Source organism: Balaenoptera acutorostrata, chromosome 15, assembly GCF_949987535.1.
Source record: "Balaenoptera acutorostrata chromosome 15, mBalAcu1.1, whole genome shotgun sequence".
NCBI lineage: Eukaryota > Metazoa > Chordata > Mammalia > Artiodactyla > Balaenopteridae > Balaenoptera > Balaenoptera acutorostrata.
This window is the reverse complement of record NC_080078.1, coordinates 60,597,462-60,624,222: the sequence shown is the minus strand read 5'-3', so window position 1 is coordinate 60,624,222 and position 26,761 is coordinate 60,597,462. Positions and strand designations below refer to the sequence as shown.

The window sequence follows — 26,761 nt, the reverse complement described above, 5'->3', positions numbered from 1 at the left end:
TACCTTTGCGGATATTTTTTTTTAATTGATTTTATAACACTGGATTCGTTTTTTTTAAAATAATTTTATTTTATTTATTTATTTGGCTGCACTGGGTCTTCATTGCTATGCACAGGCTTTCTCTAGCTGCGGCGAGCAGGGGCTACTTTTCCTTGTGGTGCTCGGGCTTCTCATTGCGGTGGCTTCTTTTGTTGTGGAGCATGGGTTCTAGGGGCATGGGCTTCAGTAGTTGTGGCACGCAGGCTCAGTAGTTGTGGCTTGTGGGCTCTAGAGCGCAGGCTCAGTAGTTGTGGCACACGGGCTTAGTTGCTCCGCGGCATGTGGGATCTTCCCGGAAAAGGGCTCGAACCTGTGTCCCTGCATTGGCAGGCGGATTCTTAACTACTGTGCCACCAGGGAAGTCCTGGATTAGTTTTAAGTCAAGACTCTTTTCTTTAAAAGTGAGAGAAATCCACTTTAAACACATGTAAGCAATAAAAGGAATGTATGGCTTATAGAGTTGAAAATCCCATAGAGCTAACTTCAGGAGAAGGTGGTTCCAGAGGCTTGATGAGTGTAACCAGGATCAGTTTTACTACACCTCTTGGTTATACTTTCTCTTAGTTGGTTACTTCTCAGGTTCTTCTTGATTCTCCCACATGGTGGCAAAAGCAACGCTATAGCTGTTGGCGTGAATGGTCCTCAGTCTTTATGTCTGTAGAAAGAGAGTTGCTTCTCTCCTGAGAGATTTATCATCATCCTGGGGATGACCTTCCTTGGCCCAGCTTGAGTCATGAGCCCAGGGCACCCTCTAATGAGTGTCCTGCCTAAGAATATCCTGGGGAGACAAAAAGCTCGTGTCCACCACAGGCATTATAACCCATATGCAGTTTTGTTCCCTGCTTTTTTTCTGATTCACTTTATATTCAGGCCTATGAATGTGCTTCCAATAACATCATTTAGAATGATTGCTTTGTAGCCCTATGAGTGGATGCACCATTATTTAATTAAGTTCCCTGTTGTTGAACATTTAGATATTTCCAATTTTTCACTGCAACAATCAACACAATATGCCTTTTAACTAAATCTTTGCAAACATCCACTAAATATTATTTCTAGATGAGGAATTGCTGTCAAAGGACATGCATGTTTTTAATGCTCCTGATGCTTTTTCATCAAATTGTCTTCACGAAATGTTGTAACAACTTATACTCCCACCTACAAGATTTAAGATTGCTGATTTCCACCCCCCCACCCACCCATACCCCTGCTGGGTACTAACACCTTAGCAACAAAATCTTTGCCAAACAGACAAAATGGTATTTTGTGGTTTTAATTTGCATTTATTTTATTTTTTTTGAATTTTTGAATTTTATTTTATTTATTTTTTTATACAGCAGGTTCTTATTAGTTATCCATTTTACACATATTAGTGTGTATGTGCATTTCTTTTATTGCTAGTGAGGCTCAATGAATTTCAATTCCTCCTGTATAAATTGCATTTCCTGGTAGAGAAGCAAAATGCCTATCAGAGTCAGAGCCCCCCAATCCCTGAGAGGCAGTGGGGAGTAACAAGACCACTGATTGTAATGATAATTGAAATAATCACAGCTTCTGTCATAGAGCATTTACTAGGATCAAGCCTTGTGCCCAACACTCTCCAGTGACCATCATGTCTAGCCTCCTCAGACATTGTATATAACCACATCCATTAGGGTCTATGGTGCACGGGTTTAGTTGCTCCGCGGCATATGGGATCTTCCGGGACCAGGGCTGGAACCCATGTCCCTTGCATTGGCGGGCAAATTCTTAACCACAGCGCCACCAGGGAAGCCCCTGCAGGAAAGTCTTTGTTTCATCCCCTTATCTACTCTGCTTCTTCACTTGTTTGTCCAAGAGCTTTACTCACACAGGGCACTTTTAAGTTTTGTCAACATGAATAAAGACTTGGGAGCCGCAGGAAGCAGGCAAGAGGCTTACTGCGCACCTTCTGGGCAACCTCATGGGTTCTTGTTTTCTCTGTCCCTCTCAGGAGCAGAATACATTCCTCTCCCTGTCTGTACAGCAGCATATAGGAACCTCCTTAGGTGGTTTAAACATGCCTTGATAAGGGCAAGTATGTGTCTGTCATCCTCCACAGACTTATCGAAGTATTTATTTCCATACAAAAAACAGGAGAAAAAATGAAAAGAAAAATATTCTTCCAGGCTTTTAACATCTATAAGGACAGGGGCTAATGCTGCCTCATTTTATAGGTGAGAAAACCGAGGCTAAAAGAAATACAATAATTTGTTTGCTGTCCTACCCTCACACCCTCTCAGAAACTCTAAAAGATGCTGCCACGGCAACACGAACTACCTACTGACCCTGAACTTGCAGCACGTCTTCCTGCTCCAGTGCCTTCCCTCCTGCTGCTCCCTGTGCTTCTCACTGACGGTACCACATTCTCCCATTCTCCCAGTATCTGCTGCACAAATAGACCCTATCCCATCCTTCAACCTGCAGAACAGCACTCAGCCTGTAAAAGCTGGAGAGTTCCGGCACAGACACACAGCCACGTCAGCATGAAAGGTAGGAAAACGTGACCTTGAGACCGGTTCCTCCAGCACTCCCAACGCCCAGCCTTGAGAACAAGGAGCCTGGAGCAGCCCTCAAGTGGGGCACAGCTCCCTGGGGCCTGGGCAGGGATCAGCCTGTACCAAGGCTGACGACTGACTCATCCACCCAGATCCTTCCCATTTTCTCAGGGCAGGCAGTTCCTGATGCAGAGCTGAAAATTCTCCACTGCCTTATTGTGTGACTGTTCTTGGGGGCGGGGGCTTTGTGTAGATTTCTGAAAAGCAATTATGCTTATTACTGGTTAGGATTTCAGAAACCTTCTATGTTTGCTGAATGCATTAATTTGCAGCCCTTTCCATCACTCATGTTTCCTGACAGCCCCGTTTTGCAGGTGGAAAAATATGCAGATGGAGAGCAGTGGAGAAAGGCTGTAACAAGAAATCAAAGACAGAAGAGAAATTCAAAGATGGAAAGAAAGCTTCCTGACAACATCATCAGTGCTTGTAGAGTTCCCAGGCCCTCACCTTGGAGATTTCAGTTATGTTAGCCAATAAATCCTCCCTTTTACTTAAAATGATTAGAGTTGAATTTCTCTCACTTGAAATCACAAGTCTTCTGACTATTATGCCTCTCGTATGTGTCTTTTAAAAAAAAGTGTATATATATATATATATATATATATATATATATATACACACACACACATACACACTAAATGTTAATATTATGTATATAACATTTTAGTTTGTTTTACAAAATAAAGTCTCATTTTAAAAAATTGAAACAAAAAAAAGCAAAAGAAAAAAATAAAAAATTGAAACCATACAGAACTATATAAGGTATAGACTTGGGGTTAAGCATAAACAATGAAGCACATGCGCTTCCTCTGCACCCTTCCAAATTCCCACTACAATTAAGGTAAAGAGATAAAAGAGGCAGCCCACAGGGTGGAGAGAATGAGGGAGAAGAGAACAGCAATAAAACATAGACGTTATGCAACAAATGGGCAAATGGTGACTGACTCAGCCAACCTAAGAAAGCTGAACCCTGTGCAAGGCAGTGGAGAAGCAGAAAAGCCATCAAATTTATGCTCTGGATTCCCCCAAAGGCTCAGGAATTGGAGGCGTCATGGGCCTCTTAAAATAGGGTACAGATAGGGCAGGAAATGGCAAGTTTGTAAAAAGTCTGTAAAAGAAGTGATTAGACCTCTTGGTGAGGACCCCTAGTCAGGCAGATTAGAGGGTATCTTTCAGGCTTGAAGCAAGAGACTCTGGCCTTGGGGGGTTCCATCCAGAAATCAGGAAGAGGCTGAGTTAAGAAAGAGGTATAATCTGAAGGCCGAGGCCTCATTCTCCTCTCTACTCTGAGAGTCAGGATTTTACTCCACCAGGCAGGCAACTGGAAGGTTTCTACTCTGGGAAAAATGAGGAACCCAAGAGAAAAGGCCCACAGGTACTCACAGCTGAGGCGTCTCACAAGTAAACAGCCCAACCAATCAGGCCCTTCCCAATCAACACCTTTCTCCTATGCATTATTTACACGTATAATCACTTACAAAGGAGGGAAGGTTGTAATTACCCACACTGTTCTGCCACTTGCTTTCTTAATCTAATAATGTATTATGGACACAGCCCATGTCTGTACACATAAGTCTTTATGTGCAATAGACTTATATATGAAGTTTTCATGTATATGAAGAGTAGGTTAGTCACAGAGTCTCCAAGTATCACTGCACAGGTTAGTTATTTACAGAGGGAGGGGGTTCCTGTACAATGATTAATCTGATGAACATTGCTTTAACCAAAAGGTCAAATTTGACATCATGAATGAGGGCCATTCTGATACCACGTCTTTTTATGTGATGCACTAACAAGGACGCAACATTACTTCCAAGTCATTCCCACTAAAAACATACATCTTGAATCTAACCAGAAGGAAACAGACAAATCCATAATGTGAGATAGTCTCCTAGACTCTTCAAAAGGATCAATATTATGGGAGGGGGGAAATGAACTGTTCTAGATTGAAGGCAACTAAAGAGATTTGACAACTAAATGTAGGGGAATTCTAGATTGGAAAGACACTAGCTAAAAAGGAACTTTGGGGGACAGTTGGAGAAATTTGAATATAGAATGTAAATTTGAATATATAATGTATAGAATGTATTAATGAATGTATTAATGTCGAATTTCCTGAATGTAGTGCAAATATGGCAAAATGTTAGCAATTGGTGAAACTGGGTAAAGGACGTATGGGGGTTCATTGTACTTTTCTTGCCAGTCTTCAGTAGCCTTGAAATTTTTCAAAATAAAAAGCTGGTTCTTAAGGGAGTTGGCTCTGGAGTCTGATCTACACAATCCATTTGGGAAGGTGACTCAACTTTTCCAAGCACCTTCTCTGTCAAATGGTGATAATAATAGAACCTACCTCATGAGCCTGTTGAATTAAATGAGATGATGCCTGCAAAGTGCGTATCAGAGTTGCTGACATAGTAAATGTTAACTGTCATTATCATCTGCCTTGTTCTCTTTAATGGATACATAATTCCATTGTCTTAAGTTTCTCTTGATTTGACAGGAAAGTCATCATCCAGCTAATGAGTGCTGCTATTTTCCTGTTAGCACAAGATAAGGTGGGCACAGTTTGTGCTGTCTGCTGTGTGGTGGAGCAGAAGGAGGTCTTGCTCCAACTGTTGAATTTGGGTGCCTGACTGGTGGACACCTGTAATTGTAGAGCCCCTTCCCTCACCTCCCTCGATTAATAGAAAGCCCTTTTCATCTGGGAACCCATTCAATGTGGTTTGAGTTGGGTTAACTCTGCTTCCCCCATTGCCACTGGGGTAGCCACCCACCCAGGTTCAGATAAAGCTCTTTCCTCCAAGCAACAGTGGTTACTTTAAGGATAAGCATCATCTTACACAGGGTGCTTCCTGGGAAACCTTTGCCACCACGATCTGGAATACCTACAATGAACCAGAATTACAGAAGTGGACAGAGCCCAGCCCTGGCCCCAGGAGACCCTTGGGTCTAGAAGGGGAGACTGACAAGCTGCAGATCCAGGTCTCCAGAATCCCAGATCCCCAAAAGATCGATGTTTTTCACTTCTCTGTCATTTCATCAAATGAGGCATCAGAACTGAACTTCTCAGAAACTGGCTTTATCTGCAAGGCAGAGATTTAAGGTTCTCTCCAGAAGATCTTGAAGGTAATTTCCTCCCAATTACCACTAGTTTCTCGTCAACACCATTCCCCTGGGAGGTATTAATAGAGGGGAGATGGTACCGGATGATAATGTCAGGGAACCTGCACTATTAAATAACTTCTGAAAATTCCCAAGGTTTAATGGCAATGTTTTCCTTTGAACTCCTAACTTCTTCTTTTTTTTTTTAAAGCACTCTCCAGCTATTTCATTTTATTGTGTTCAGACCATCCTTTGACGCAAGTGGGATAAATATAGTCATATCCGTTCCTCTGATAGCAGAGGGGGTGGTGCAATGTCACGGGAAAAAGCATGGGCTCTGGCATCAGACTGCCTGCATTCACTCTTGCCTCTGCCAGTTAGCAGCTTTGTAATCTTGGGCCAGTGACTCTGCTTCTTTGAGCCTCAGTTCCCTCATCAATAAAATGGAGTGAAAAAGTACCTGCTTAATAACATTGTGGTAAAGCTCAAATGAAATAATGAATGCAAGAGGAAAACCTGGTACATAGTAAGGCCTCAGTAAATGACAGCTATCATTATTATTGTAATTACCGACTGTTCGGGGTGACAGAGGTAGACAAGCAATCAGGGAGAGATGCATGTGGTGTTAGATATGGAGGTAGATTCAAAGGGCCAAGAAAATTGTCCCTGCTCTCAAGGATCCCACCACTAGATTGGGGGAGAGAGGGAAAAGTGCAGTGGGAAGCGAAACAATAATGCAAACAATTAAAAAGGAGTCCCCTATAAAATATGTTTCAAGGTAGCACTGATGCTCATACACACAGTACAGGCATTGGAGTGAGCTCCACAGAGCAAGAATGGAAACTAATTCAGCTCTGGCTGGGAATCAGCCTAGAATCAAGCCCAAGGAGATGCTCAGGTGAACATAAGGACGTTTGTTACAGACAAATGTGTTTTGAGAAGTGTCCTGCTACACTCTCACAGGAAAATAATGTTAGAGGTCATGGAGTTGGCCTGGTGTAGAATTCAGGTCTACCTGATGCCAAAGCTCCTAATGTTTCTATGACATCCCACTGTCTTCATTGATTTCTCTCTACCTCTTCACAAGTTCTGAAGCATAATAGCTGCTCATCCTATACTGGTGGAGAGGATGGAAGGGTGGGTAGATGGTGTATGGTGGGTAGATTGTGGAGAGATGGATGGGTGGTGCATGAATGGAAAGTAGAGGAGAGATGGAGGGACGGTAGGTAGATGAAAGGACCGATGGTGGCTAGATAGATGTAGAGTGAATGGATGGGTAGATGGGGGCTGGAAGAATGGTAGGTGAATGAATAGTTGGATAGTTGAAAGATGAATGGATGGTGAGGAGATGGATGGATGGCAGATAAATGGACAGAGGCACAGACTTGCTTTATACTTAAAAGTTCATGAGATATAACCTATAGGTTAAGCAGTAGCCCAGGGTGAAGTGCAACCAAGTACAGTTAGTTACTTAACAGCTCACTCTTTGTTAAAATAACAGCTACTTAATGATAGCTGGTAAGTACTATAGTTCAGTACTTACTATGCACCAGAGCCTGTGCTAGGCCCTTTACAGAGATCATCTCACAAAAGTCCTGAGATCATTGTAATTATACCCATAAGGAACCAGAGCTTAGAGAGGCCTGCTGCAAGGCACAGAGCAAGTAACTGGCAGAATCGAGACTCAGATTCAGGCTGCTGAAAACTCCAAGCTCCTGTTCTTAACCTCTGGGGTCAGTTCTGTGATTGACTTTTTCTTCACAAAAAAAGCTCATAACACCAACTAGGAGTCAGGAAATATTTCCCAGGGGAGGACACACCTGAGCTGAGTCTTAAAGGCCAGAAGAATAAAGGGCTTTCGAGATGGAAAGCACAGAGAGCCTAACGCTGAAGAGGTGTAACAGCCCTTCCTACAACGTGAGAGGGAAGCAGGAAAAAACATAAGACTGGAAAGGTAGGCTAGGACCAAATCATGGAGGGTCTTGAATGCCATAGATAGAATAATTAATGGTAATATTAGTAGCAATGAATGCTATGAGTCAAGCTCTCTGCTAAGTACTTTTACTTGTATTCTCTTATCTCATCCTCTCCAATATGTGAAACTAGTTGCTATAGTTATCCTGATTTGCAGCTGAGAAAGCTGAGCATGTGATTTAGTAACTTACTGAGGGTTATACAGCTAATAAGTGGCAAAGTCAAGACTTGAACCTAGGTCTCTCTGACTCCAAAGTTCATGCCCTGCACTGCCCTGTGTGAGCTTGAACTTTATCCATTCCACAAGGGTTTGGACTTCATCCTGTCCAATAGGAAGGCACTGAAAGCTTTTAAACAGGGAAACAACCTGAAAAATGTGTGTATTAGAAATATCCCCTCTGGGACTTGCCTGGTGGCACAGTGGTTAAGAATCCGTCTGCCAATGCAGGGAACACGGGTTCAACCCCTGGTCCAGGAAGATCCCACATGCCGTGGAGCAACTAAGCCCGTGGGCCACAACTACTGAGCCTGCGCTCTAGAGCCCATGCACCACAACTACTGAGCTTGCACGCCTAGAGCCCATGCTCCACAACAAGAGAAGCCACTGCAATGAGAAGCCCGCGTACTGCAACGAAGAGTAGACCCTGCTCGCCGCAACTAGAGAAAGCCCGTGCGCAGCAATGAAGACCCAACACAGGCAAAAATAAATAAAATAAATTAATTAAAAGAAAAAAAAAAGAAAGAAATATCCCCTCTGATGACTATGCAAGTTGGACAGAGTAAGACAAAACCGGTCTCTTCTGTAAGTCCACCTTTTCTGTGTGCCTGCCTTTGCCTAGACCTGCATCTTACCTCCCATGTCCCTGAGCCCATTTACTGGATGCGAAGCCAAGACAACTGATTTGTTGTGTGACCTTAAGCAGGACCTGACCTCACTGGGCCTCATATTCCTTACAGGAGAGGAAGGGGCTACTCAGATTCTTAGGGCTCTCTCCGGTTCTGACATTATTCTTCCCTCTGATGTTCTCTGGGATTATGTAGCTAAATGTGCCACTTTTAGCCATTCATGACAGCCTCAAGAAAGTTGACATCTGCATTTTTTTTTTTTTTTTGCACTATCATGGAGTGCCAATGGCTCTTCCTCCCAGTATAAAAGTGTTGTTTTTGGCCACTATTCAACATAAAGCTTTGTTCTCCTGACCCTCTGGTGTCATCGCCAGTTTGTCTCTACAGAATCCTCTTTAAGACACCTTTGCCTTCCAGAGCCACTAACTCCAAGGGGGAAGCTATTTATAAGCCTCTGACAGTGTATAATTGCTGACTGCATCTAGCTGAGGAGTTGTCAGCAAGTAGCATTAGACCGGAAATTGGCTCCCCAAATGCCCACAGAGGTGTCAACTGTCACTTCCTTGAGAACTGAGGAAAGTTTGCATTCCATTTAAATGTAGTCCAGGAACTAAATTGGGGGCAGGGAGGTTAGCTGTAAACCAAATGGTGAACATGGCCTCTGGCTTGTGCCCTGAAGAGTACTTGAGTAGGACTAGCCCCTCAGTCTTAGTGGATGGGCAGGTACTCATGAGTGTGGGACAAGAGTGTGGTGCTCATGGGTGTGGGCTTTGGAGCCGGACTGCCTGCGTTCAAAACCCCGCTCCAGTTCTTACAGGTGATACAAACTTGAGCAAGTTACCTAACATGGTTGTGCCTCAGTTTCCCCATGTGGAAAATGTGGATATTGTGGGTTTAAGTGAGTCATTGTGTGTGAGGTCATAAGAACAGTGTTGAGCATGTAGTAATTGCTCAACCAAATGTTGGATATTATTATTATTAGGGTTCCAGGGGCCATCAGAGGCCCCACTAGCCTAAAGAAACAAGTATGCCATAAGGCTGTGATCCTCAAAGTGTGCTCCCATCCCAGCTTTACCAGCAACTTGTTAGAAATGCAGATTCTCAGGCCCCACACTGACCCACTAATCAGACTCTCTGGGGGTGGAGGCCATGGATCTGGGCTTTACAAACACTCTGGTGACATTGATGCATGATGAAATCTGAGAACCATAAGCATCCCTCCTTCCTCCTAAAACACCCCTCATGGTAACTCCTCTAAGATGGATAAACATGGCGGAGTGGCTATGACTTGGGCAGGTCTTTCCCTTTGCTTGAGCCTCACTTTTCCCCATTGTAAAATGGATGAAATGGGTGAAAATACAGGGTTGTCGTGCAGAGCACATGAAATTAGGGAAATGACAAGACCTTATGGCCCATCCTACCTGTTTTGTCTTCCTGGAAGACCTAAGGAAAATATCCCTGGGACATAAGGCAGTCCCCTGCTGATTTAACAGTTTAGTTCACTGGCTTTGGAAACATACATATATTTACAGTAAAGAGAAAACCAACAGATAGGCGAGGCTCTGGGTGACTCCCGGCAGGTGGCTTCCTCCTCTCTAGGCTCCAGTTCCTCCCAGCCATTTGTAAACCTGGGAGCAGAGAGCCTCCAGACCAGATGACTAAGAGGAGAGGAATAGCTGCAGAATGACCAGGACTCAAATCTGGGCTCCAGCCAAGTGACATGGGCAGTTTACCGCCCCTCTCTGAGCCTTTCTGTAAAATGAAAGTCATCATCTTCCCCATTCAAGGTTGTTGAGACAACTAAATGAGATCTCTTGCCCAAGAGATTCATATTAAGCACCTACTATGTGCAGGCTCTGTTCTGGCTCTGCAGATACAGTGATGACCAAGACCATGACCTGCCCTCATGTAGTTAATACTTTAAAGCGGGAGACAGATATTCCATGTCTAGTTACAAAGTTAATTACCTTATTACAACTGTTATGGATACATGATGACATAAGAGGGACCCAGTCTGATGTGTGGGGTTAAGGGCAAGTGAGGACCTGGTCTGAGAGCAGGTCTGAACTTAGTGGGCAAAACTGTAGCAAAAGTACAGAATCTTTAAGGCCACCTTGAGAATTCTGAGCAATAAGAAGCAATAAAGGATCAGCAGGAGTGTGAAGGAGGAGTGTGAAGTGATCAAATCTGAATGTTTAAAAGAACCCTCTTACTAAAAAAAACAAAAAAATAGACCATACCAAGTGCTGGTAAGGATGTGGAGCAACAGGAACTCTCATACAGCTCTGTGCAAATGGTTACAACTATTTTGAAAATCATTATGTTGTACACCTGAAACTAATATAATGGTGGATGTCAATTGTGCCTCAATATAAATAAATAAACAAACGAACAAATAAGAAAAGCAGTTTGGCAGCTTTGTTATGAAGTTAAAAATACTCTTACTATGCAGCCCAGCAATCCCTCTAGGTACTTACCCATGTGAAATTAAACACATGTTCACACACACCAAAAAAATAATGGAGATGAGCGTTTGCAGTGGTTTTATATATAATCATGAAACAATCCAGATGCCCATTGACTGGTCAGGGGATAAATAAACCATGTACATCCCTTCAATGCTCCTCAGCAGCAAAAAGAAACACGTCACTGATACACGTAACAACATGGATGAATCTCGTAAGAATGTTGCTGAGTGAAACAGACTCAAAAGAGTACCCACTATATTATCTTATTTATAGGATACTTCAGAAAAGCTATAACTACGTGGATAGAAAACAGATCAGTGGCTGCCAGGGGGTAAGGGGAGTTAGTGGGGTTGACTGCAAAGGGTCATGGGGGAATATTTTAGCGTGACAGAATTGTTTTATATCTTGATTATAGTGGTGGTTACCTGACTGTGTGTGTTTGTCAAAATTCACAGAACTGAACACTATATAGTGTTCAGTGAATTTTATTGTTTATGAATAAAAACTTTTAAAAACAACGCATTTGCTACAGAGAGAGAATAGATTATGCTGGAGGACAATTAGAACGCCTTTACAGGTAAGAGAAAAGAGATGAAGGTGCCTGGGCTGGCGTGTGGAAGTGAGGATAGAGAAGTGGGCATATTCAAGAGCTAGTTAGAAGCGGAGGCAGCAGAAGGGTGGCATCTTACAGGATCATTCTCGTTGCTCTCTTTGTATCATTTATATGAGCCATAAGTATACACAGACAACTTCCAAATGTATACCTACAATTCCTGCCAGTTAGAACATTTTATGGCCTCATAGATTCATACGGGGAAGGAGACAGGGACAGTCAGGTGAGTGGGCAGAGGCATCATTGGGGACCCAGTGGAACAGAAATTCACACATGATCTCACTTATATGTGGAATCGAAATGGTGATCATTTCGCAATACATACAAATAGCGAATGATTATGTTGTACACAATATAATGTTGTATGTCAGTTATACCTCAATAAAAACATTTTCTTTCCTTCTTTCTTTTTTTTTTTTTTTTTTTTGGCTGCGTCGGGTTTTAGTTACGACACACGGGATCTTAGGCATGCGGGATTTTATCGTTACGGCGTGCTGTCTGCTCGTGTTTCTCTCCATTTGTGGCGTGCGGGTTTTCTCTCTCCAGTTGCGGAGCGCGGGCTCCAGGGCGTGTGAGCTCTGTAGTTTGTGGCATGCAGGCTCTCTCTTTGAGGCATGTGAGCTCAGTAGTTGGGGCACACAGGCTTAGTTGCCCCACGGCATGTGGGATCTTAGTTCCCCGACCAGGGATTGAACCCACGTCCCCTGCGTTGGAAGGCAGATTCTTTACCACTGGACCACCAGGGAAGTCCCTAATTACTGTTTTTTAAAAGACACACCTAAGGTTTGAACAGGGTCCTGAGTGATGGCTGCAGAAGGACAACCAGCCCCTGTTCATGAATAAGGAGACCAAGAGCACCATAGTGAGCAAATTCATTGACACTGTTGATCTTAATAGAGACTCCAGATCTAATGTGTCATCTCATGCCCCTGGAGATGTCTCTAACTGCTTACTTGGTGACTGACTAAAACTTGAACCAACAGTGAGTGTCATCTAATGAGACTGGGATGCCAGAGCCTGGATTTTATATACCTGAATTATATGGAGTAGGAAATTCAAAGGCGTAGGGACATGAGAAGTTTTGACTGGATTTATCATGTGCAGCCTGCACACCCGCCCACCAACTGCGTTCCATGAGAAGGCCCAGGAGACACTGCCTTGACTAAGGCCTCAAGAGGGGAGTATATGTGTCCCTGAAAGCTCTGTGGTTGATCTCTTTGAATGACAGATTCAACCACAGGGAATGTCACCATTGATACAGGCTCCCTGATTCCAATGAAAATGATGGGATCCTGAAGTAGCAGAAGACAAATGGCAGCACTTAACTAAGACCAGGTGGGCACATCTATCTTAAAGGGCAGTAGGGAATGTCCCAGTAATTAGAATGTCTTGGTCCACAGAGGTCTTTGATAATGTTTAATTGATCATGGAGTCCTAGGAATGAAATAGATGGGCACCCTACTAGAGAACTGTTTGACTTCTGTAACAGGAAACATTCTAGATCTGGTAGCCAAAAATCCGGCAGTCTCGACTGTGAAGAGTCATGGCTCTCACTTAGTTTTGAAACCTAAGTCAATTCACACGCAAAGAACCCTTCTATTGTAGGGGATGTGGGGTATTACTGAAGAATGGCTCTGCACTATTGTCTCAGGTACACACAGTGAATCTTCCTCTAAGCATTCCCCCAAAGGACCTGCAGCCATTTGCTAGAGTGACTGTGTTAGGAGGAAAAAGAAATTTTCAGAGATTACTATCCACGGGCTCTGAACTGATGCTAATTCCTGGGGACCCAAAATGCTACTGTGGCCCAAAATGGGGGTTGTAGTGTCAAGTGATAGCATTTCAGCTCAAGTCAGACTCATGGTAGACCCAGTCTGTCCACAAATCTACTCTGTGGGTTATGTTCTCAGTCTCTAAATTTGTCATTTAAATAGACACACTTGACAACTTGCAGAATCCCCATATTGGCTCTCTGAGCAATGGGATGAGGATCATTATGGTAGGAAAGACTAAGTAGAAACACTTGGAACTTCCCCTCTTACTGCTGTGGTGAACCTGAAGCAATACCACATCACTGGGGAAATTGCAAAGATTAATGCCTTTGAAATCTTGAAAAAAGTAGGAATACTGTTACTTATTATATCTCCCATTTAGCTTTCCAGTTTCTCCTATGCAGAAGTCAGATGGATCTTGAAAAATGAGATCCTAACTATTATAAACTTCATCAGGTGGTGATTCCCACCAAAGTTGCTGTTTCAGGTGTAGTATCTTTACTGGAACAATCAACACGGCCCCGGCACTTAGTAAGCAGCTATTAAATTGCCTAATGCCTCCCTGCACCCCATACCAATGTATAAGGACAATCAGAAGCAGCTTGCTTTTACCTATCAGGGACAACAGTCTACCTTCCCAGCCATGCCTCAAGAATACATCAATTCTCCTGTTCTCTGCCATAACATAATCCACAGAGATCTTGATTGTCTTGAGAGTCTGCAAAGCATCACACTGGGCCACTGCATTGATGACATTTTGCTCGCTGGATCTGATGAACAGAAAGTAACAAGTATTTTAGACACCTTAGAAGGACATATATGAACAAAGGGTGAGAGATAAAGTGTTAGGGATTCAATGGTCTGAAGTATGTCAAGATTATCTCCTCTAAGGTGAAAAATAGGTTACTCCACCTTGCACCACTTACAATGAAAATAGATACAATACTTAGTAGGCCTTTTTTGGACTTTGGAGATGATATATATATCACATTTAAGTGTGAGATTGGACCCATCTAAGAGTTATCTGTAAGTCAGTTTCAAGTGAAAACCAGAGCAAGAGAAGGCTCTACAGCAAGTTTGGGCTGCAATAGAAGCCACTCTACCAGTTTGGCCTTATGATCTAGCATATCTAATGATATTTGAAGTGCTTCTGGCAAATAGGGATGCTCTGTGGAGCCTCTGAAAAGTACCAATAGGAGAATCACAGCACAGACCCCTAGGATTTTGGAGCAAATCTATGACCTCTTTCACATCTGTTCTGTTCTATTCTCCTTTTTAGAAACAGCTTCTGACTTGCCACTGGGCCTTAGTAGAGACTGAACACCTAATCACAGGACATATGGCCTGAGCTTCTCATCATGAACTGGGTGTTGCCTGACCCATCTAAACATAAGCTTGCACATATGCAATGTAAATCTGTCATAAAATGGAAACAGTGTATAAGAAGCCAAGCTTGCACAGGTCCAGAAGCTACAAGTAGGTTGCACAAGCAGATGGCTCAGACTCCTTTGACATCAACTTCTATTGCATCACCTCCCCTCTCTTAATCAATGCCTTTGGCTTCCTGCGGTGTTTTTTTATAACCAGTTGACTAAGTAAGAGAAAACTCAAATCTCTTTTACAGATGAGTATGCAAAAAATTCTGGTGCCACCTCAATGTGGACAACCGCTGCACAACAGCCCTATTCATGGGTGATCCTGAAGGGCAATAATAAAGGAAAATCCTCCCAATGGGCAAAATTTCAAGTAATACATCTGGCTGTCTACTATGTCTAGAGTGAGAGAAGGCCAGAAGGATCTATATTAATCCATGGACAGACCATATATTTTGGCCATATGGTCATGAACTTAGAAGAAACGTAATTGGAAGATTGGTGAAAAAGAAGTCTGGGGAAGAAGCATATGAATGGACCCCCTCAGAATGGGTGCACACCATGAGGATATTTGTGCCCATATGAATGCCTCCACAAAGGGTATCCACTGCAGAGGAGGTTCTTAATAATCAGGTAGACCAAATGATGCATTCAGTGAATGTCAGTCATTCCTTTTCCCAAGCCAACCCAGTGCATGCTTAATGAGTCCATTAACAAAGTTGCCATGGAGACAGAAGTGGAAGCTATGCATAGGATCAACAACATGAATTTCCCCATAAGGTCAACTTGGCTAAAGCTACTGCTGAGCGCCTAATCTATCAAGAGAAGAGATCAAACTGAGTTCCCAATAGACACCATTCCTTGGGGAAACTAGCCAAACACCTGGTAGCAGGTTGACTACATTGGATCTCTTCCATCTTGGAAGGAGCTGAGATCCATCCTCCTGGGAAAAGGTACATGTTCTGGATATCGATTTGCCTTCTCTGACCATAATGCATCCGCCAGAATCATCATCTGTGGACTCACTGAATGCTTTAGCTATCATCTTGGCATTCCCTGTAGTGTTAATTCTGATCAAGGAACTCATTTCATAGCAAAGAAAGTGCAGAAATGGAATCATGCCCATGGAATTAATTGCTCTTGCCACACACCCTATCACATGGAAGTGGCTGGACTAATTGGAAGGTGGAATAGCTTGCCGAAGACTCAGTTACTGCACCAGTTGTGAGTCGACATCCTGAAAGGAATGGGTTCTGTCTTACAGGATACTGTATGTGCTTTGAATCAGAGACCACTGATCTTGGTTATGAAGAACCATAAATAATAAAGAGATAGAAGTAGAAGTGTCTCCTCTCACTATTATACCCAATAACCTACTTCGCAACTCAGGAACCTTGAACTCTGGTGGTTTGGAGGTCTTAGTCTCCAGGGTGGGAATACTTCAACCAGAGGACACAAGAACAGTTCCATTGAATTGGAAGATGATACTGTTAACCTGGCAGTTTTGAGCTCCTTATGCCACTGAAGCAATCAGCAGAAAGGGGGTTATTTACAGGATGGAATGATTGATCTTGATAACCAAGAGGAAATTGGATTGCTCCTAAAAAATGGGGACAAGAAGAACTATGTCTAGAATGCAGTGGATTTTCTAGCTCATCAATGTTAAAGTAAAACTATAGCAAATGAACAAACAAAACGTAGAATAATCGGGGACTCAGACCCTTTGAGAAGGATGGTTTAGGTCCCTCCATCAAATGAAGAATTTTAATTAGCTCAGGTTCTGTCTGAGAGCAAGGAAAATGAAGAATATGTAGCAAAGAAGGAAGCCATAGACATCAACTGTGAGCTCACGACCAATTACAGTCAAAGACTGTAATATATGGAACTCTGCATATATTCTCTTTGCTTGTTATATATATGTGCTTTTTTTATTTTTAAAATTTATTTTATTTATTTATTTATTTATTCTTTCATTTATTTTTGGCTGTTTTGGGTCTTTGTTGTTGCACACAGGTTTTCTCTAGTTGCGGCCAGCGGGGACTATTCTTCGTTGTGGTGTGTGGGCTTCTCATTGTGGTGGCTTCCCTTGTTGCGGAGCACAAGCTCTAGGCGCACGGGCTTCAGTAGTTGTGTCATGCAGGCTCAGTAGTTGTGGCTCATGGGCTCTAGAGTGCAGGCTCAGTAGTTGTGGTTCATGGGCTTAGCTGCTCCATGGCATGTGGGATCTTCCCGGACCAGGGGTCGAATCCATGTCCCCTGCATTGGCAGGCGGATTCTTAACCACTGTGCCACCAGGGAAGTCCCTGTGCTTATTTTTATATGCTACTTTATTCTTCTTATTTTTGTCTTATGTAAAATTTTAACCTTCATTTTACAATTCGGTATTTAGGTAACAGACTTTTCCGTGGGATTGTGAAGAACAATTAATATAACTAGCAATGGACACAGGGAACTCTGCTCAATATTCTGTAATAACCTAAATGGGAAAAGAATTGATACATGTATATGTATAACTGAATTACTTTGCTGTACACCTGAAACTAACACAACATTTTTAGTCAACTATACTCCAATATAAAGTTTAAAAAAAACAAACTAGCAATGGATACCATGACCATGGGGATCATGCTTCTCCTCACTTTGGGGAAAGGGTGAGAACTTCTTCCCTTGTAACAAGGATAAATATGTCTTATGAGATAGGAAGCTTAATCCCATTGGGGATTTTTGAGAGACAGTGCAGCACTGACACCTCAGGGTTATCCCCCTGGGTCAAGGCAGACAGGGTATTTCTGCACAAATGCCCATCAGTCGTCAGTGGTTGAAAGCTGCTGGGAAGGGGATTGTTAATGTCCCAGTCCTCCCAGCCTGACAGCCTGACAGCAACAGGAAATCCTTGGGCAAAGAAATGCAGGTGTCAGCCATCGGAATTTGCTGAGGTGGTGAGGGCAAAAGGATACAGGTGAGGCCCCGAAAGTGTCTGCTATGCCGACGTTTCTTTCTCTACAACATGGGAAGGAGAATTTCCACCTCACAGGGCTGCCTCTGTGCTGCTGAACTGCACACTCCAGGGGTTACTATTGGTAACTTGGAGGTCCTGAGCTGCTATGAAGATGAAAGGAGGTGGTATAAAGCAAGTGCCTGACACGCAGCAGGCCCTCAGTATGCGTCCATTCCCTTCCCTTTTTTCATTTTAATAATTGCTTCACCATATGGAGGACTTACTCAGTGTCAGACACTACACTCAGTGCTACCCACACCCACGATACAGGTATTAACCTCCTTATACAGAAGAGGAAACAAAGGCTCAGAGGGCTTAAGTCACTTCGTCCACTCCCTGAGCACATAAGCACTGTGTCTGTCTGACTCCAGGGCCCTTGCTCTTAACCTCTACGCTGCCCTGCGCTGCCAAGGGCTGATTCTGACACGCTGCCCAGTTGTGCTTATTTCAGAGCTTGGGTGCCAGATGCCTCAATCAGCATCCTCCCTCGGACATGACCCAGATTTGCTGTGGGAGAAGCTGCTGCCAGGAACTGGCAGGTCTTCTACTTCACCTCTGCCTTCTTAATTGGTGTCCCACCAAGATAGCTCAGATGGGTGGGAGAAGTCTTTTTCCACCTGCCCCAGGCTTTGGTTTCTTCGGCCCACACATGTCCCAGAGGCATCATGAAGCATCACCTCTTGAGCACCTCCTTGGGGGAATTAATTTTGAGTCTAGGCCTCAAGGCTTGAAGAGACAAGCGACATGGCAAGGCTCTTTGTTCTATCAAACTAGTTTATCTGAGCACAGAAGAAATGGACATTCTTCCCACTTTCTGTCTCTCTGCCTTGGAAGAGACAAGCTGTGGCTGCTCACCTTTTCCTCATTGGGTTCTTAGTCCAGCAGGGGCAGACTGAGCATGTGCTTAGGGTACCAGCAAAGCAGGGCACCAAAAGCGAGAGCAGGTAAGTGCAAGCAATGCACTAAGCAGGAAAAGTGATTCTTATATTTGGGGTGTGTTTCTGACATCATGGGTTGGCTCACTCAGCTCCATTTGTGCATGCTTTATTGCAGATCAAAAGTTGGCAAACTCAAGTCTACAGATTGGGTCCTTGAGACACCTATCTTCCAAAAATGGATGCACTGTTTGGAAGCCAGAAGTGAGGTGGAGAATGTATTTCCACTCTCTGCACTGGTAAGCATATGCTGGGAGCATTTGTTTTTTCCTGCAGCAGTGATAGCAGAGGTCCAGCGATGGGTGCCTTGCTCTGTATTACTGAGAGGAAGGTTATGGACATCTGTTCTCTTGCCATCAATCAAGGCAGAGGCAGCGTGGTCCTAGAACCAACAGTAGTAGCACCGTTTCCTGATCTGTACCTCTCAGCTGAGGGAACATGGTCCTGGAGCCAGCAATTGGGACAGGGACTTCCTGAAGCTCCATCCTCCCAACCACAGAGGATTTAGAAGCTCCCTTGGTGCACCGATCTTGTTGATATATTCTGGGAGACATTCCTGGAAGTTCTATCCAGAACCTGCTTGTCCAGCACATCCAACAATCCTGCAAGCACCTGATCCCCTGTATTAAGTCTCTTTCAGTTTAACCTGGTCTGGTTATCTGCAGCAGAACCTGACTAATACTGGGTGCTTGTGATGTACCAGGACCTGTGCTAAGTTCTTTACATTTAATCTTCACAATGGCTTTCTGAGTTCACTATAGTCATTTACTTGGTGGCAAGCAACAGATCCAACCTTGACTAATTTAAGCAGAAAATGAGCTCACTGAAAAGCTATTAGTTAACCCAGTGAATCACTGGGAAGGGGAAGCCTAGAGAACTAGGCTTGGAAACTCTGCAACCAAAAACACAGCCTGAACTGTGCCACAGAGCTAGTCTAATGAGAACACTGCTTCCATGTGGTTCCAGGCCCCGGTCCTGCACACCACCGCCCCGCCAGAACTGCTCACTGGACACCCTGAAGGCTTGGAATGTACCACTGCTCCCCGGAAATGGGGTACTGTAGTCATTGCTGCCTCTGCCACAAGTTCTCCACCCCTCCCTCATCTCTGTTTTCCCAGCCTCTGATTTGAAGCATAGGACACATCTTATTGGCTGAGCCAGGTCACATGTTCAAACCCAGCTCCAAAGAGCCTGAGACCCAGACACCAACCTTTGCGGCTTTCTCTGCTTCTCACAAGGTAAGCCCCACTCCCCTTCACTCTCTTCCACACATCAACATGCCTCTTGCACCTTCATCTGATGAGGACTGTTGGTCCCTGTCTGGGTTAAGCATTGCCCTTGCCCATTGGTTCTTTAGAAATGAAAATATGCTAGATTTCTTGTTGGCAACTCAGCACCATTCCTCCCTGTCTACACTCTCCCCCGTAGCAGGGACTGGAATCATGGAAGGGACATTCCCAGGAATCCCTTGCCAACAGGTTTGCACGTGGGATCTGCCAATGAAAGGCACTCACATCAGATCTGGGAAGCAGAAGAGAAGCAGAAGGCCCATTGTGCTCCTCTGCACTAGTGGACAGACACATGGGCTCCAGTGACGGCCACATGGGGTCCTGCAGCAGCCTCTAGATATTCTTTCATAAGTGTGGGAATTACAGTCAATCGTGGAGCTACAGGCAACAAGGCCTACATTGAAAGGAGCTCTGGGAAACACATATACTGCCTCATTTAATCCTCACAACAACCCTACGAGGAAGAGGTTATTCAAAATCCCATTTTACAGGTAAGTAAGTAGGGGTTCAGAGAGGTTTAACAGTTGCCCTAGGTCACAGGTCTGTGTGACAGTAGAGCTCATGTTCACTTTCTCTTATCCCTGACATCCTGCCCAGCTCATCCCTACCCCTCATTTGCAAAGCAGACAGAGGAAGGTGTAGGAGAGGGCAGAGACCAGCAGGAAGGGCGAGAGGTCTGTAGCCAGGCAATGCTCAAAGCACAAACTATCCTTGGAATGTTGGAAATTTCTGTTGGAAAGTCCTTCTGAGCCTGAGGCACATTCTTCTAAAGAACTTTCTTGATTGGAAAAATCCTGTGCTTTGAGGATGGAATTGAAAGTGTGGGAACAGCCAAAGGTCACTGGGTACCACAGCTGCAGAGTAAGGAAGCAGATCAAGCTAGGGAATACCATTGCAGATTGAGAGCCAGCCATGGCTCACACAGAAATAAACCCAAAAGGCAGGCAGTGCTGTCAGGGCCATGGCAGCGTCAATGGAGGAACCCAGAGGATAAGTGGTCTAAAGTCACCCATTAGCTGTGCAACATTGGGGAAGTCACTTCACCTCTCTGAGACCCTTCTCATCAACCCTCTGTCTGAGAGGCAGAAAATTATAGTGTTTAGGATTGCTGGCTTTCAAATCAGACAACTGAGTCCTTGGTTCTGCCTCCTCCTGCATGGTTTGGGGCAAGTTCTCCAATTTCTCTGTGCCTGTTTTCCAAATCTGTAAAAGGAGGATAAGAGTACCTATGAAACAGGGCTCCTGGAACAATTAAATTAAGTGAATTGGAAAAGGATTTTGAACTGCAGTAGGCATATAGCAAGCACTCAGTAAATGTTAGCTATTGTTTTTCTTACCTTAGAGGGAAATATGAGGACTAAAGGACACAGCATGTGTGAAAGGGTCCACATATAATTCGGCTTATTAGATCAGCTCAGAAAACAGTGGTATTCTGGTTATCTAATACTGCATAATAAACCATTCCAAAATGTAGTGACTTAAAATAACAATAGTCAATTACTTTGCTCACAAATCTGTGATTTGGGCAGGGATTAACAGAGTTGGCTTATCTCTGCTCCATGATGCATGAGCTGGGGAGGTTAGAGTAGAGCTGGAGGATTCACTTCCAAGATGGCCCACTCCCATGGGTAGCAGGTTGGTGCTAACTGATAGCTAGGAGTTCAACTGGGGCTGTAGACCAGTGGCCTACATTATCTCTACATGGACCTCTCCACAGGGCTGCTTGGGCTTCCTCACAGCATGGCAGCTGCCTTCTAAGAGCAAGTGCAAAAGACAGAATATAGAGCTTCCAGTCTCTTAAGGTCTTGGCCCACAAACAGGCACAATTTCACTTCTGATGCTCTGATGCTGTCAGAGTTTGGGCCAGACGATTCTTCCCTGAGCTGAAGTGAGCCCTGCATTGCCCCTCGCCTACGTACCTGCCAGGAGCACTCCCCACTGCCAACAAAGAACACCCCCGCATTATGCAGAAAAATGTTCTTATTTTTCAGAGATGCATTTGGGGTGAAATGTCAGACTGTTTGTAATTTACTTTAAACTACTTCAGAAAAAATAGATAAAACAATTATGGCCAAAAAATTCCCCATGACAATTGAAAGATCTAAGTGATGATGTATGTGTATTTGTTCAATTTTTTTTTTTACGTTTCTGTTTGAAAATTTTCATGATAAAAAAGTGGGGGGAAATGCCCCACCTATTTCTGAATGACTCCTATTGGTGTGCTACCACCCCTAGTTGAAAACCTATATTTTCATTTTGTATCAGCTTCATTTTCATAAATGTTGTGTCTGATTTTCAATTTAAAACCCCTCTGGGGCTGCCATTTCTTCTTCAAATGTTTCCTCTTTGGCTTCCTTCTCCTGAAGATGATATCTGGATGTAGGGGAAATGTCCTCGTGGCAATGGGGAGAGGTGGCCCTCCTGTTGTGTTTTGAGTCCTTGCTGGTTTCATGAGGTACCCCTTGCCCTGCCTGCTCAGTGGGGGCCTGATGGCACAAGTTGCTAAAGTCCACAGCCACTGAAACTCGTGATCCGTTCTCACTGGCATTGACTCAATGCCACCCCCTCTCTCCTGGGCACTTGAGCACCTCTGAATCTCAGCTGCATCCTCCACCCAGCCCCGCCTTGGCTGGCCACCCTACCGCTCCTCACACTCACTGTTTTTCCTGCATCTCAGCCATCTCTTCTGTTCCTCACTGTGAGCACATAAGGACTTCTGGACCTCTTTCATGACGCGTGCATCCTGAGGTGATTCCTAACATAGATGACAAAAGTGGGATGGGATAAGATGCGGTAATGAGGAAGCCCAACCATCCATCCTTACCTTACATGTATATGGCATTTTACAGACTTCAGGTACACTCTCCTTTCAATAGCAAACCCTTTCTGAGTGCCTACTCTGTGTCAGACACTGTTCTGAGGGTCTGGGCCCCCCACCTGACTACGTATACACACCAGGTGTCTGTTGATATGTGAAAGGGCAGACAAGTCACTTTGCAGCTATACCAGTGAATATCAAGCAGATGTTAAAAAGAATTAAATTAATTGATATGTTCTATAAGGAAAGCTATCCAAGATATGTTGTTCAATGAAAAGGAAAGTTTCAATATAATAGGTGGGGTAGGCTATGAGCCCTTTTCCATGAAAAGAAATTTATATTAATGAGAACTGAAAACAACACACTTTTCTGTTCCTGTGTTAAATAATACTGGGACCAAGTAATAGTTTAGGGGTTTGCTCCAGGAAGTACCCACTCTTTGAAGATAAGACAGATAAAAACTAAACACCGTACTTATCAAAACAGAAAACTTGCTCATCTAGACTCACTTCAATGCCCTTGCCCCTCTGCGTTCACTAATCCAAAGTTCTTATAAATTCTGCCCAATTCCAACCAGCTACCTGCTTTATGTGACCCATCTTAAAACCATCCAGTGCAGCCTTTAAAACCCTGTAAGTATCCTTCCTTAATGTCTTCACTTGGAGGTACTACTAAGACTTTTTCAAGGTGTTATTCTCCCTTTCTGCAGTAAATTTAATATACTTCGTTTTGTTTGATCATCAAGTTTTTTCTGGTGGTCTTTGAGGGAATCAGCGATCAATAATTATAATAATTTAATATGTGCTGAGAACCAAGCTGATTGTTTTATAGACCAATCCTACTCTGAGATTTTTAATATTATTCCCATTTTACAGATGAAGAAATTGAGGATTTGAATTTGAGCAACTTGACAAATATTACACAGGGAATAAGTGACAGAGATCACACTGAAACCAAGAAGTCTGGTCCCACAGCCTGAGATCATAACCCTCTAATACTGCCTCTGTTCTAGTTATTATGACTATGTAACAAAGCACTCAAAATCTCAGTGGCTCAAAAAGCAAACACAACATTACTGTGCTCATGAACCCTCCATTTGGGCAGGGCCTGGGGGGATACGTGCCTCGGCTCCATGCAGCGTCAGCTGAGGTGGCTCGAAGCCCGGAAGCTGGGATCGTCTGGAGGCTCATTCTTTCCCCTATCCGGCAATTAATGCTGACTGTCAGCTGGGACCTCAGCTGGCAACCAGCCAGAACACTTGCATGTGTCTCTTCATGTGCGCTGGGGTTCCTCACAATGTGGTGGCTGGGTTCCCATGGTAAGCACCCCAAAAGAAAGAGATTTCCAGGAGAATCCATTTTGCCTTTTATGACCTGGCCTTGGAAGCCACGCAGCATCACTTCTGCCACATCCTATCTGTCAAGGCAGTCACAAGGCCCTCCCCAGGTTCAAAGGGAGAGGATATAGATTTACCTAGTGATGGGAAGTGCCAATATCAGAAAGACCATAGAAGACCAGAAATATTGCTGTGGTCATTTTTGGAAATACAGTCTTCCACAGACCCACATATTTGGTGTACATGTATGTAAAATCTGAAGTGATATATAACAAAAAGCTATCATTATTTCCGGGGATAATAGAGGGTCTTTTATTTTCTATAACATTTAAATTTTTGTAACAGGTGTGTAAAAAAACTATGGCAACATTGTTTTTCAAAGACTTAGTGTCCATTCTCAAGAAGCTTGCACTGAAGGTGAGCATACTGACCATTACCTATTTCTTCTCCTATGTCCATTTGCTGCCTCTTGCTGACCTACTTTGTTCCCCAGGAGGCTGACCTCTACAGACTGTATCACCTGGAATCCTTTGCCTTCTGTCTTCTGGTTGGGTTGATCCAATGGGAGCTGAAGGAAATCAGAGGGTAAGAAAGAGGGTAGGGTATTTATTCTCCCCTCCCTACCTGCCCATGGTTCTCCCGATGGCTATGTTCCCCGATAGCCCATAGTATCTGTTGGACAACCCCTCCTCCACAGCTACAGGTCTCACTGTGTTCCAGTAACACCTCCTTCATCTCTATCCTTCAGACCCAAGAATGGTAATGGCTTGCCTCCATGGCTAGTCCCTGGGGTACCTCATCATCCCTTAATCCTGTCTATTCCTCTGTAATTGTCTCTTCATTAAACTCTCTTCAATTAAGCCCTTTAAGTGCACCCTCTGTTCCCTGATTAGTAAGGCACTGATGGAGACAAACATGCAAACAACGACATTACAGTGCACTGATTGCTTTCAAAGGCATGAATAGAAAAAGAATATCTAGGTTTTACTGGAAGAATCAGAGGAGACGTCCCAAAGAGAATGATACTTCAATTGAGACAAAAAAAGTGAGTCAGTGTTCACTAGTTTATGAAAAAGAGAAGAACTTTCCAACCTATGAGGTTTCCATGGATAAGGAAATAGGCCCAGAGAAGCTGGGTGACTTACCATGGCCACACAGGGAGTAGCATAGATTCAAGCCTTCTGCTTAATCCATCACCCTACAGGGCAAGTTTGTTATATCAGTTGAGATGTTTTTAGCTGAAAGTAACCAGAAAAAAATGCCTTAAGCAGTAAGGAAAATATGTAATACATTTATATAAACTTGTTTATAAAATAAGACAAATGTAAGGTAACTCCATGGTTGATTAAATAAAATCAGATGTTCAACCAAGCCATCAAGAAGATCTAAATAAGTGGATTGGAAGAGGATATTGCTAAGTCAATCCTCTCTACATTGACTTATAGATTTAATACAATCACAATCAAATTCCTAAGTTTATGTATTGAAATTTTCAAGTCAATTCTAAAATTTATATGGAAATACAATGGACCTAGAGCAGCCTAGACAATCTTGAAGAAGAACATACACCACCAGATATCAATGCTTAACATCAAGCTATAGTAATTAAGCCAGGGTGGTATTGATACAAGGATAGACAAATAGACCAATGAAGCAGAACTGGGAATCCAGAAATGAACTGAAACATGTATGTTCACTTGATTTACAACAAGGGTGCCACTGCAATTCAGTGGTGCTGGAAAAACTGGATATCCATACAGAAAATAATCTGTATGGGAAAAAATCTTTACCCAACACTATGCATAAAAATTAACGTGTTGGGGCTTCCCTGGTGGTGCAGTGGTCGGGAACCGGCCTGCCAGTGCAGGGGACACGGGTTCAAGCCCTGGTCCGGGAAGATCCCACATGCCGTGGAGCAACTAAGCCCGGGTGCCACAGCTACTGAGCCTGCGCTCTAGAGCCTGCGAGCCACAACTACTGAGCCTGCATGGCACAACTACTGAGGCCTGTGCGCCTGGAGCCCCTGCTACGCAATAAGAGGCCACCGCAATGAGAAGCCCACGCACTGCAATGAAGAGTAGCCCCCGCTCGCCGCAACTAGGGAAAGCCCATGCGCAGCAACGAAGACCCAATGAAGCCAAAGATAAATAAAATAAATAAATAAATGAATTTATTAAAAAAAAAAAAATTAATGTGGTATGGATGACAGACCTATATGTAAATGTTAAGAAGAATCAGGCTTGTAAAGGAAAAGATAGGAAAATATCCCCATGATCTTGAGGGTAAGCAAATATCTCCGAAACAGAGCACAAAAAACACCATACTGAACACGTTGATAACTTGAACATCATTAAATATAATATGCTCATCAGAACACGTTATTGGGCTTCCCTGGTGGCGCAGTGGTTGAGAATCTGCCTGCCAATGCAGCAGACACGGGTTCGAGCCCTGGTCTGGGAAGATCCCACATGCCACGGAGCGACTAGGCCCGTGAGCCACAACTACTGAGCCTGCGCGTCTGAAGCCTGTGCTCCGCAACAAGAAAGACCGCGATAGTGAGAGGCCCGCGCACCGCGATGAAGAGTGGCCCCCACTTGCCGCAACTAGAGAAAGCCCTCGCAC

At 43.8% G+C, this 26,761-nt stretch overlaps 1 protein-coding gene across 1 annotated transcript in view; it reads right to left on the bottom strand.

Moving 5' to 3' along the window:
- PDYN (prodynorphin) overlaps positions 1–25,374 on the bottom strand; it is a 67,387-nt gene extending 42,013 nt beyond the window's left edge. Inside the window, exons 1-3 of the mRNA XM_007184210.2 lie at positions 25,285–25,374; positions 24,577–24,707; positions 22,644–22,740 (exon numbers count right to left, since the gene is read on the bottom strand). Coding sequence (XP_007184272.1) covers positions 22,644–22,666 — 23 coding nt within the window. The 5' untranslated portion in view covers positions 22,667–22,740; positions 24,577–24,707; positions 25,285–25,374. The remainder of the gene's footprint in view (positions 1–22,643; positions 22,741–24,576; positions 24,708–25,284) is intronic.
- Between the last annotated feature and the right edge of the window lie 1,387 nt (positions 25,375–26,761).